This window comes from Dendroctonus ponderosae, unplaced genomic scaffold (genome assembly GCF_020466585.1).
Source record: "Dendroctonus ponderosae isolate FM_Combo_2020 unplaced genomic scaffold, Dpon_F_20191213v2 Dpon_F_20191213_2, whole genome shotgun sequence".
Lineage (NCBI taxonomy): Eukaryota > Metazoa > Arthropoda > Insecta > Coleoptera > Curculionidae > Dendroctonus > Dendroctonus ponderosae.
Window position 1 is genome coordinate 15164070 of NW_026018165.1, and position 12670 is coordinate 15176739.

Below are 12670 nucleotides of genomic sequence, written 5' to 3' on the forward strand. Positions count from 1 at the left end.
TGTTTTACCAATAAGCAATTAATAATTTTAGTGTCTTACAATTTCTAGTTTTTTGTCCAATGGCTTTTGTTTCGATGATTAATCCCGCTTTTTGCTATAAAATTTCGATGGTAATTTTTCAGCTTTTGTTGCTGAAATATTTCGCTTCCAATTTCAAAACTGTACTTTTCTCAAAAATTTTACATTATAACCTTGAGAAATATAGTTGCAGGCACCTTATCATCAGTTTTTCTATGGGTTAGTTTGAGGTGAAGAATACTTTACTTACTCAAAATTAGATGGTTTCGAGTTTTCAATATTATGGAGCTTAAAAATCCTGGAAGATAAATGGAATTCAAATTATTCGTGCAGACCGAGCCATTTGTGTAAACGAGAACCTTATTTAAAGGAACAAGCAGTTGAAAAACATTCGTAAAACGTTTTAAGAGTTATTTTGCATTTAGATACCCTAATAGACCGCCACCCAATTTAATAAATGTTAACAAGGGACACAAAAACTGCTAGTAAATGCTTGTTCGTGTAATGTTGTCTGTTTTAAGGTTTATCTGAAGCTTATGTTTTATTCTTTCTGATCTGTTAACAGCAGACGACAATATACGATTTTTTATTTTGACGCAGAAAAAATATTATTAATTTTTTCGTGTTTAAAACATATCCGAAACATTTTTGAGGAGAAATACTTTTGCTTCTATTAGACTCAGTAATCTGAATTAATGGGGATTGTTAATATTAATTGATGCTGATAAGAGAAAACGATAAATAATGAATACTAGAAGCTGCTGAGTTTTTCGCAGGTTTCACGCGGTCGAGAAAAATAGTTTTTCTGATGTTTCGCAAGCGCAAAATAACCTGATTACGACCTACACATTGTTAATGGATAGAGACTCTTTCAACTATTAATCGTAAATTAAACAATTAAATTATAAGTCATTTATATATTTATTTCAAAGTTACGGCATTTAGGTAGTTGATACAAGTTAGTAGTAGAAACGAGTGACTCTTCTAGCAATTTGCTAATAGGGATAGATCATAATGATCACATCAAAGTGACAAATTCTCATGTCACACGCTACTCAGATCACATTAATATGTAAATAGGAACCGAAAAAAAAGCGTAACCCAATTTACCACGGTTTGAAAAATTGAATAATACCATCGAGGTGGTTATTTTGGCTTGGCGACATCAATTGAAGCGAGTAGAAGGAAACATGACATTCAACCATTGTTATGTATTAAATCTGTTGAAAGCCGCTCGGTATTCATATGGGGAGGGCAAGAGATTGACTTGTTATGTAATTTTTAGCGCGGGTATACCAGGTGTCTTTTGTGCATTGTTCCAAACATCTCAATAAAACGCTTTAAATTTGCCATAAAGAGGAAGTTACTAGGGTCCAAGGAGAAGAACTTTTTTATAAAAAAAACTTATTGCAGCTGAGCACAATTACTTAGTTCGTATTCAGATTCTTTTGGAGTTATTGAGCTAAACAACCTCCGTGGATATTTTCATTTGCACCCCGTTGTTGGTGTTTCCCTCCATCACACGTAACGCCTATGAAATGATTTGATTAACGGTATGTTCCGCACTTTATCTGAAGTGTCTCTTACTGAATGGTGTTTACAAGATGAAATTACTTTGCCCAAATTTCATAATCCGCGAACAGAGCGGGAGCATGTTCTGTGTTAATCTCCTTATGTGTTGATTTTTCGAGTCAACTCAACTTATTTTAGTGTTAATGGCAATGGCGCAAATTAATTTTGAAAAACGCCCCGTTTAGTGTTAATAAAATGTGCCGAAGTTGAATGCGAAAGATAATGAATTCAATGTGACAAAGCATCATTTCAGTACTTGAGAATGATTGATACCGGGAAATAATCTCTCCTTATTTGCAATATTCTTTATCAAGCACATGTGTGAGTTGTATGTGTTTGACAGCGACACCCCTATTCGATCGGGTCCGCTCCCGACAACACAAAAGCTCTATCCAGCCGTGAAATTCGATGAAATGTGACGGTCTGCACACATGTGACCGCGTCTCTATGTGACGGCCAATCAACTCTGCCAGCTTTTTGTATCGATAATTAGGATCACTCTAATATAGGACAGATTTTTGATCACATTTACAATCAATAAACTCTCTGGATAACCCTTTTAAGGACTCATATGAACCCTCATCGATTCTCTAAATACAAACCCATCTTGGAAGGCTTGAATGTTTATAGACTTGTATAAAACGTGTAGGTGATTTTTGAAGTTATTTTATTATTTAAATCTTTGATCCAGTTTCCATACAATCCAAACAATCCAAGAGATTATTTGATTTGATTAACGGTTTTTTAAACTGGAAAATTTTTTAGTGCATACTTTTGTACTGATTTGTATGCTACAGCGCTTTTAGTTTTTGAATATGATCTTAAACGTTTTTGTGTTTATTTCTAGTTAGAAAAATTAGTTGTCGTTGTTGATCAGCACGAGGTTCGGATCACTGAATTGTTATTTTAAGGATGATCGAATTTGTGTATCTAATTCCTTAAGGAAACTTGAATCTGTTTGACCTGAAGATATGCTACCGACTGCGCCGCATTAATTCCAGATTTAATTTTTTTTCTAATTCCGAAATTATATTATTGAACTAACCTGCACATTGCAAGTTTTAGCACTATTGAAGCAAAGATCGTAATTTTTTTTTGAATGCTTAAGTATTCCAATGCTACCACTTAAACATGGGACAATTTCAAAATAATGCTTAATAACAAAATTAACATCTTCTAGAAATTTTTGAAAAAAAAATTAAATATTTGTCTCGAACTTCCAGGTGAGCCCCTATTACCCCTTAAAAAGAATGACGCCAATTTTGAATCATCCTGTAGTATGAGTTGCAAAATTTCCCACATGCTGTTGAAATAAATCACCCCCTTTTAGCCTTTATATTTATAATGAATTATTTCTGCAAATGCCTTACGCAACCCTTTTTCTTACGCAAGCCGATGCTTTCCCTTTCCTGAAATCCATCAATGGGGGTTTTGTGCAAAAATGATCCGAATCGAATCGCTTTCATTCTTTAACCGAGTTTATTAAGGGTTACACCCTGAAGAAATTCTTTTACTAAACAACACTTTGACAAAGTAAAGCTTTTTGATTTTGGCAGGAAAATTTCTCTAAATAGGTCGTTTTGCTAATTTATTGTGCCTTCCACCGCATTACGCTCCACCCTGCAGTGTATTTTACGCTGTGGAATGGTCGTTTTGCAATCTGGTGGGTCCGAATCTATTCAAGCTTCGGCAACTTTCTGCAATTCTTCTAAAGTCTATTTGTCTTGCAAATTTAACCCTTTCGAGCCATTCATTATTCGGTTTGTTTGCGAATAAAACACATGTCACTTCAAAGGTTATTAGCGCTTTCTATTTACATAATACCCTTAGAAAACGTGTATAAGTTACGGACGCCCCCTGTGGGTTCAGTGCATTTTTTGCTAGTTTCTTTCTATGCCTGTTGTTTCAAAATGAATGAATGAATGAATGGCTTCCATTTGAATGTGGTTTTCATTTCAACTTTCACTTTAAATTTGTCTGCGACAACCAAAAGCTGGCTTGCAATAAAGGTTCTTGGAAATCTTTAATTGTGGAAACCTACTTATCACAACAAATATACTGTAAATCTTTGTTGAAAAAAATGTGGAAAAACTGTGAAAATTTTACTGTTTCATTGCATTTTGCGACTCAGTTTACTCAAAGTAGGTTTTCCTACCAGTCCAACAAAGCTAAAGTCCTATGTAAGGGTTGCATTTCCTATATTAAAAGAATTTTGATAAACTTTTTAAATTCTTTGCCACTTAGAACCTATGAGTTGGTTAAATCGTATAATTTTACTCAGAACAAGCCATTTCTGCATGTGGAAAACAGTGTTTGGAAGTGATTTTAAAGCATAAGTTGAAGTTTCAGACATGTGGTTTTCTAGTAGATACATATTTCGGCAAAATCAAAATAAATTGTTGCACTAAAATATTCTGAAAATCCTTTATTATTGCTTCTAGAGATAAGTTACAGTCAATTGTATTGCAAATACAATTGACAATTGAAAGTATAAAACTTTCTCTGAAAAGCGGTTGCTTTTGAGATTGAACTCAAACTTAAATTTTTGCCACTAAAATCGTAATTGTAGGAGAATCTATATAAAATAAAAAAATTTCTCTATGTCATTAAATTTCGAAACATTTGTTTTAAGATATAAGAAAGATTTAACATTTTCAATTGTTTCAAAACATTAATAACTCAAAAATTTGCAACTTTTATCCAGTTTATTGATTCTAATTTAATAAATTATTAAATATTAATAGGGGATTTTCTATTAAGTAAATCGTGATATATTTTTATCCTACGTTAAAATTGTATCCTGCTGATACAATTTTTTTTTTAAACCTTGTTTTATGATATATGCAATATGTTCTTTTTGCAAAACATAAAGTAAAAGAAATTAGTCAGACTTCAGAGGTTTTACAAAAAAAACCGTTATATGTGTAAAATGAAGCCCAACTTTTTTTGAAATTCAAGTGCAACTTTTCTTCGCTATGCATGAAAAATAAATAATTTTATTTACATTTCGAGAGCGCTTTGAAAGACGAGTTCAACTGTATAATAATAAACGCAATAAAGGGGAACAGAAATGAAAAATGATGTAACTAAAACGCCATAAGACGAGAATGGATTTACTTTGTAGCTTCCATATGGCTATATACCTATATGATGATTCTTCAAATGCAAAACCCGTTTTACAGTTGCGTTTTCATGTGATTTCTAAGATTCTTTTTCGTCTAGGACTTAAAACCAGCAAAAATCTGACTACTTTTACTGAGTATCAAAACAAATTTTACTTGCTTATTGTCTTACTGCAATCTGAAGAGCTTTTGCTTATGTTAATTGATAATCAGCTAGAGGGTTGAGACGCAAGGCTAAACAACAAAAAAGTGAAAATTGTTATCGAAAAGACAAACATAAATTATTTTTCTGGATTTTGGCAGATTAGTCTGTGCAAAATCTACTTACTTAATCTACTACTACTAGTCTAAGTTCCAACTCAAGTTCGAATTTGTAAAAGAAAATTAAAAAATAATAAAGTTTAAACTAATCACGCTAATTTCGTCTGCAATTAGCGTGATCATAATCTGGGCTATATTCTGCATAAAGGAAATCCATAAAATAAAAGTAACTGCATGGAAGAAAATTTGTTGAACACACCACTATTTCGAAACGTTCTTAAATATGAAGATTTTCTTCTTCTTAGTGGAGACGAGAGAGTGGCAATTTTGAAGGGATGCTGGGATGCATTCTAGTGCATTCAGTACAATTAACGTTTTGTTATACACACGTTCTTAGCGACACGCTTCCAATTTAATTAGGGAGAAGCTATTCAAATTCGTTCTCATCGGTGTGCTTTCAAAATATTAGAGAAAGAGACAGATCTCTCGGAGAGAAGCATAAAACTGGCAGCTGGAATCAGTTGGCCATTCCCTGTTTGACGCAATTCTTCAACAATCAGGTTCTTTTGGTGGTTTCCGGGTATTATGGGAAAGGGAATTCATGGCCTTCCTCAACCTTTTCTTGAGAAAGACACTTTCTATTTTATGGGTCACTTCCACCTTCCAACTTGTTTATGAAAAAATGTTTAGGCACACGGCCACAAACCCGATTTAAACGGTTATCGGATTTAATGGGTTCTAAGGTAAAACTATTGAACAATTTCGGTAGGGTTTCGATATGCTTTATTGTATCATTCCTTTGTTTATTATCCGATGTTCCGTTTAGTCTGTGTTTATTATAAATCAAGCCCTGTCATTTCATGGTCATCTGTATTTCACTTTCTTAGTTGAAAGTGAATGTGAATAAGCTGTGAAGCTAGAACAAAATGGAAATTTTATTGTCGGCGCTCGTATAATAGCCATGTGAAGGGCTTCATCCGTTTGTTTTGTTGCCCAATCCCATATCCTTGCATAACCCTTGATGTGAAACAGTTCAACATTTTTCAATAGGACCCCACACAACTGTTATATAGTAGTGGCTAAGCAGCAGAATAAGCGGCATCTTACCGTAAGAATTCTCCATTTTTAACTGTGTTGCAGTATAGTCCAGACCTGGTCCAGCTTGTTAACCGTTTAAACCAATGGAAAACTGGGTACCTAATTAAAATTGCATCATCGTCCTTCTGTGATTGCTATTCCTCGAATCGGTCATAATATGAGATTTGAATGAATCCGATGGTCTGCTGCCAGAAATAAAGGAAATATTGATGCTCTAAGAGCCACTGTTGCTGAAGTTGCAAATTTGTCGATTCCAAGACGTTCACAAATGTTTCACCTTTCGGAGATCACAGCGCAGGACATTTTGCAGAAAAATGCCGGTTTACATCGTTACAAGATTGTGTTGGTTCAAGAACTAAAGCCACTAGACAAGTTTAGACAACCATAACGAGCGTCTGTTATTTGCACATTGGGCTTTAAAACAGCATTAAATTGTTTGTTAAACGGTTTTCTGAACACGCAAAATGGTAATTTTTGGTGTGAAAAGAATCCGCAAGCGATTCACGAGCAGCTTTTGCATCCAGAAAAAGCTACGGTTTGATGTGGTATTTATTATAATATAGATCCAAGAACCATCAAAAATAGAAAAGTAGATATCACCTTTTTGCATGCAAGCTTCTCAATCGAATGACCGAATCTATTAAATTGGCACGTGTCAAATCAACAATAAAAATTATGTCATGAAGGCCCACAGCGAAAATCATTAAGTTCGTATAGACCATTCACTTTTGTTCACAAAATTGCTCGTCGTTTCATTCGAAGTTGATCATAATGGACCCGTACAATCCGGATTGCCCCAAATTGCCTTGGATGGTGGAATTTTTCAAGTCCGAAGATGGAGAAGTCCTGAATAATCAACTGGAAGCTGCTTTTGCCAGCACCGCACTGAGCCATCTGAGCAGTTTGAGCATGAAGTCGAAAGCCTCAGTTTTTCGGGCAAGTCAGCTGGTTTGTACTTTGCCTCTGAATGCGACTTGCCACACCATTGAAGAGCTGATGAGTTTGGGTATGTCAGTTGCTCGTATCACAGTGCCCGGGAACCAGAAGGATAAAATTTTGGAAATGATTGCCAAGGTGAGGGTGCTGACTGAAAGATTCAGCAAGAAGATTGGTCGGATATATCCGCTTGCGCTTGCCATTGATGTCAGAGGACCGGAAATTCGCATTGGCAAACTGGAAAAGAACAGGGATTCTCTTTATCTTCCAAAAGGGAAATTAACTGCTTTAACCTCGGACGAAGCATATGAAGAGTTTGTCAATGAAGACATGATTTTCGTGGATTATCAAAAGCTTTCTGAGATCATCCAGCCAGGCGATAAAGTCCTCATTGACTATGGCGCGCTTCATTTATCTGCCATCGAAGTGGCTGAAAGCATAGTGAAGTGCATCGTTGAAAAGGCTGGTACGCTTATTGGACGCTCTTCTGTAATAATTCCAAATGCCCCTATAGATCTTCCGGTGATTTCCAGTGAAGACATGGACATTCTCAAGCTGGCCATAGATAATCATATAGATTACATTGTCGTTTCCGGCATTTACAGCAAGGAAAATATCTCCGATATTAAAAGGCTTGTAGGGGGCGTTGACACATTGCAAATCCTTACAAAAATCGAAAATTCGATGGCAGTAGACAATATCAACGAAATCATTGACGAATCCGATGGAGTTTGCATAGATTGCGAACGGCTGCTGTTCGATATTCCCAAAGAAAAGGTCTTCTTAGTGCAGAAATCCATACTAGCCAAATGCAACCTGAAAGGAATCCCAGTAATTTGCTCCACTAACATAGCAGATGTTACCACCTTATCAAAATCAGAGGTTTGCGACATTGCAAATTGCATTATAGACGGCGCCGATGGTTTACTAATAAACCAATCAGTATGCACTAAAGAAATCGTCAAAGAGGTTTCAGTGATATGCAAAGAAGCAGAACCAGCGGTGTATCAGCGCCAAATATTCAACGAACTCATTTACAACATCCCAACACCAAACGAGTCCATTTACTCTCTATGCATTTCCGCAGTAGAAGCATCGCTGAAAACTAGTGCGGCAGCCATCATCTGTCTAACAACATCCGGAAGAACTGCCAAACTGATATCCAGATTTAAACCAAGGTGTCCCTTGATTGTTATTACGCGATATCCCAGAGTGGCCCGGTTGCTCCGGTTGTATAAAAGCATCGACCCGATTATCTATTTGAAGGCATTTAGTGGGAATTACGATCATGATTTAGAGGACAGAGTCCAGCTTGGAATCACCTATGGGAAGCTTATGGGGTATATAAAAATGGGCGATTCGTTGGTCACTGTTACAGGATCGAGACCTGAAGCAGGCATACCTAACTCAATGAAAATATTGTATGCTTCGGATTATGATACTTTATTGAATAAAATCAGATATTGATTTCTCCCTTATAAGTTGTCTGAATATACAAACAGGAAACAGGTGTTTCAAAAGTTCAAACATTTCAATTTAAGGTGAGGTTTTTTCCCCTTATTCTATTCTGTTGAATCATCAGCTTCATTCAATCCATTTAGAACCGTTTGTTTTCATAATTTTTTTACATCAGTTTTTGGCCTTTCTCACTTTTCGGGCTGTTCTTAGTCTAGTTAATTTCCAGCTATTAAATCGATCAATTTTTATTCTGTTTCGACAACGTCTTCTTTTAGTGAGCAGAGAACATCTAATCGGTGGAATCTGCTGGCTTACTGCTAGTCATTGCTTCGCACATTTAGTCAGTGCACGTTTACCGTCGGTTCGCCTTGCTTCGTTTTCTCAAAATGCCAGATATGTTGAGCCTCGTAGAATTAACGTGCAATATTTAAAGACAATTACCTTTTCTTCGTTAATGTTTTTGATAATCATAATAACAGTTTCTATTCGGTTGTTGATTGCTGGAAACTATCGGCATATTGTAGTAAGCGACGTTTTTAATTATTTCGCCTTTTTTAAGCGTTTAAGCATTGAGAAAGTACATTGATAATTTCTTAGAGCGTTTTTCAATTGTAATAATTTTTTTGATGAGAAACTCTACTAAATATGTTGAGGACTTCAAGCCGCCTAAACTTCAACAATGTTCTGCGTTATGCGATATTAGAGTTAGATAGAGACTAAGATAATTAACCCTCGTATTATTTTTACTGATTCTACAGGCTGGTTTTCTAATGTGACAAGGTTCACTGACATTGTTTTGGGCAAAAATATCGCGTGCCATGCAAATTTGTCTAATCCGAAAGTTAAAAGTGTCCGAAGTAGATGCTTCCAGTTTTACTTTTACCAAAAACATGTTTTTGATAGTTTTTTGGATTGAGGAATCTAAATGTTCGATTACTTAGCTTGCAAGGGCGCTAATTGCAATAGTTAGCCGCTTAAAACATCCGACATTTTTTTTTAATATCACTTTGATGCTGACAATATTTTCTCCTTCGATGTTTCCTAAACAAAAAATATATTAGGTTCAAGTCGATATCTCTCACCGTTTTCGAGACCTTTCAGATTGAAACTTCTAGTGATTTTTTGAATTGAGTAACTCAACTTGGATCTCTAGATAAATGAAATGTTCTGGTCAAATTTTCAATGAAATATAACTTAACAAACAATCCCTAATTATTTAGGCACATTCAGCACTACTTTAAATTACTTTTTAAATTGAGTAAGGTCTTGGAAAATTATTATTTCACCATAATTGTTCAAAGTGATCTCTTCCAACTTCGGTTTATTTAGTAACATTTTTAATAAGTGATTGTCGTATTGTAAAATTAAATTTTTCTTCCGCAAGTCTTCTCGAGCCTTTGAAATTTTATCACACATAAGCCCAAAACGTATCGCGAATTTCTTCATTAATAAATAAGTTTGTTGGACCATTTTCAATAAATTCAAGGCAATAAAGAAGTTCAAATAGTCCTTTTAGCACTTTCGTTGACACCAAGCTGATAGTAAGCAAATTTTGTTAATTTTGCCCCACTTTAAAAATGTCAATTTACGGTAATATTAAGGAACCAATTTGAATCAGGTCAAAAATCACTAGACGAGTCGAGGGTGTGAAATGTCTGGAAAACGGTGAGGGATATCGACTTGAAGAAAGTACATATTTTTTGATTAAGAAACATCGGAGAAAAATAAATTGCCAACAAAACAGTATCATTTTAAAACCCAGAAAATCCTGTGGAAACTGCAGGCTAAATTATAGGAACTTCGGAATTCTCGGTCTAAAAACCCCTGAATTCTAATTTTTCAGTAGTAGTAATACTGGAATCTATAAAAAAAGTGAAAATTTTATTTACACTTCGACTAAGTCGGTATTTGGCAAACTGTTAAACTTTGTCCCATTAGATGAGGCCCCCCTTCTGGAATATCTTCCTTCGCGTGAAAGAATTGCGAGATTATTTTCTGTAAAGTTCAGCTGAAATCTGCCGTCCCACTGAAAGATTTTGCGTATCTCTAGCAATATTTTGAATGGAAACCTAAATGGTAGGGTTAAATAAGATGGAGGTGACAAGCAAAACAATACATAAAAGGGATGGACAATAAGATGACGGCAAAGAAGAGGCGGGTTTTAAAATGGGGAAAATGGAATTAAATGGTTTTAAAAATACTAAATTGCGTCACCTTATCGTTGTTCTTGTGAGCAAATGTTTTTTATCGACAGTTACAGAGAGTTTTCTTGTCCGATGAATGCAGGGTTTATTATTTGAATCGTTAAAACGCCAGGAAACGTACCCAACATTGAACTTGCATATGTGTGCAAATGTTCACAATAAAGCCATTTTAAAAATTGAATGTTTAAGTGAATTATCAATTCGTCATCTACTAGAACATGGAAATATCGACTGAGTAAATTGCATTGAAGCCAAGCTCTTCGTTGAAAGGCGTCTGGCTGTCTGCGATATTTTATTGTATATAAGCCGTGAACATCTTAATCCTTGGGACAATGGCACATTCAGCGACTGTCAAAAACCACATAAATATTCCACACACGAATTCATATTCATTCAGCCGAGGTTTTACACACGTAAAAGGCGCGGCAACGCCTTTAAGGCCAAACAGAATTTCCACGTCTTTATTGAAAAAGAGGCCAATGTTCCCACCTGAATTGTTGATATGCCACTTGCAAAATAAATATTTGGGAATCTTCGATAATAAATCTCATTACAACTGCGGTTGAATCGGTTCTTGGCTTCTTGGCTTTCATTCATAGCATTCAGTGGGGCGATTTTCAATGGGTGGGTTGCACAAAAGTTCGGACCATTCCTTTAAATCGACTTTCGATTTTAATGTTTCCTGTCAATAATTTCGTTCCTCTGATATATCAATTTGGTTCTCTGAATGTACATGATTAATGAAGGAAATGCTTCAAAAAACTGCATTCTGTCCACAGAGTGGTGCAGCTTTCGCTTCTAAGTTTAAATGCTTGGAAGTCAAAGATATGGTTGATCAGTTGATGGCAATGCGGGTATTACTTCATATAAAAAATAAGCAATATCTACAGGAACTCCAGGCTTCAATCAGAACTCTTTTCCTTGATGGAACGCACACAGCGTTGGATAATTAACCATTTTTGCATCCAGCTCTTTACTGGAAATCGGCCAATTTTGTTTCATAGCCTTTCATAGGGGGCGCGCTTTAGTTTCGAAATGGCAGCGAATGGTTAAATTAACCCGCTGAACCCTGACGCGTGATTTTGTGTTCCAATCAAAAAATGTTTGCCTCGCGTGAAATAGCTTTGTCTCTTTCTGGATAACGATATTTGCCAGAAGTCAGCTACTGGCAAAACCATGCACAGTATTTGGGCCTACTATTGCGATAGCTGGTTGAAAGCTTCGGCTAAATTTACGCGCTTATACTGGCCATAGAATTATGTTTTTATACAGGAATATGTAAAGGTGTCCACTTGTACCGCCAGTTGAGCTACTTTGCTCAAATTGCTCAGTTATAGCGTTTTTTTCAACGAAAACCCGAAGTGAACCAAACGAAACAAATTAATCACATTACGACCACTGCTGAACTTTCGGACTTTAGTCACACAACAACCAGTCTAGTTATGCAGCAGAGTGATGTTCTCTGGCCTGTAACATTGTCATCGTTAGTCCGTATCCACTTCCAACAACTCTGCTAATTAGGCCTTTGAGTGCGCGTCACAATCGCTCTAATCGCTAATCAAGTTAGGCTACCTGGTCAATCAAACCCCTGCAAATATTGGCGGCTTGCTCTTGTGTAATGAATCGATTTTTATACGTTTTGCTCGTATTTGCTTTGGCCCCGTTTTAGTTCAACGCTGGCGGGGGCCCTTTCCAGATTACCACTCATTTTAACAATCTATATTTTGAACACCGGCAAATTTGCTTCTATTTTTGCCAAAGTGAAATTGATTCGTCCATGTGTTGGCCACCTAATCTGAAAATAGTGTGGAACACTTTTTAGCTCGTTTACTGTTAAGCATGTTGGTATTATTATTATTATTATTATTGATACAAAATCTCTTTTGACGACTTTAATCATATATGTAGTTCCGTTAATAAAACCTATGAAAGAAAATTTATTATTCAAAAACAAATTCGTAACCATAAACTAGAAAAATTACTCAACGAAAAAATCAAAAA

The 12670-nt window shown here is 35.7% G+C and overlaps 1 protein-coding gene across 1 annotated transcript; it reads left to right on the forward strand.

The window, feature by feature from the left end:
* Positions 1-6709: 6709 nt before the first annotated feature.
* LOC109544694 (pyruvate kinase) lies at positions 6710-8485 on the forward strand. The gene has a single exon (XM_019915018.2). The coding sequence runs from the start codon at positions 6843-6845 to the stop codon at positions 8472-8474; it is 1632 nt and encodes a 543-aa protein (XP_019770577.2). The 5' UTR covers positions 6710-6842; the 3' UTR covers positions 8475-8485.
* Positions 8486-12670: the final 4185 nt, after the last annotated feature.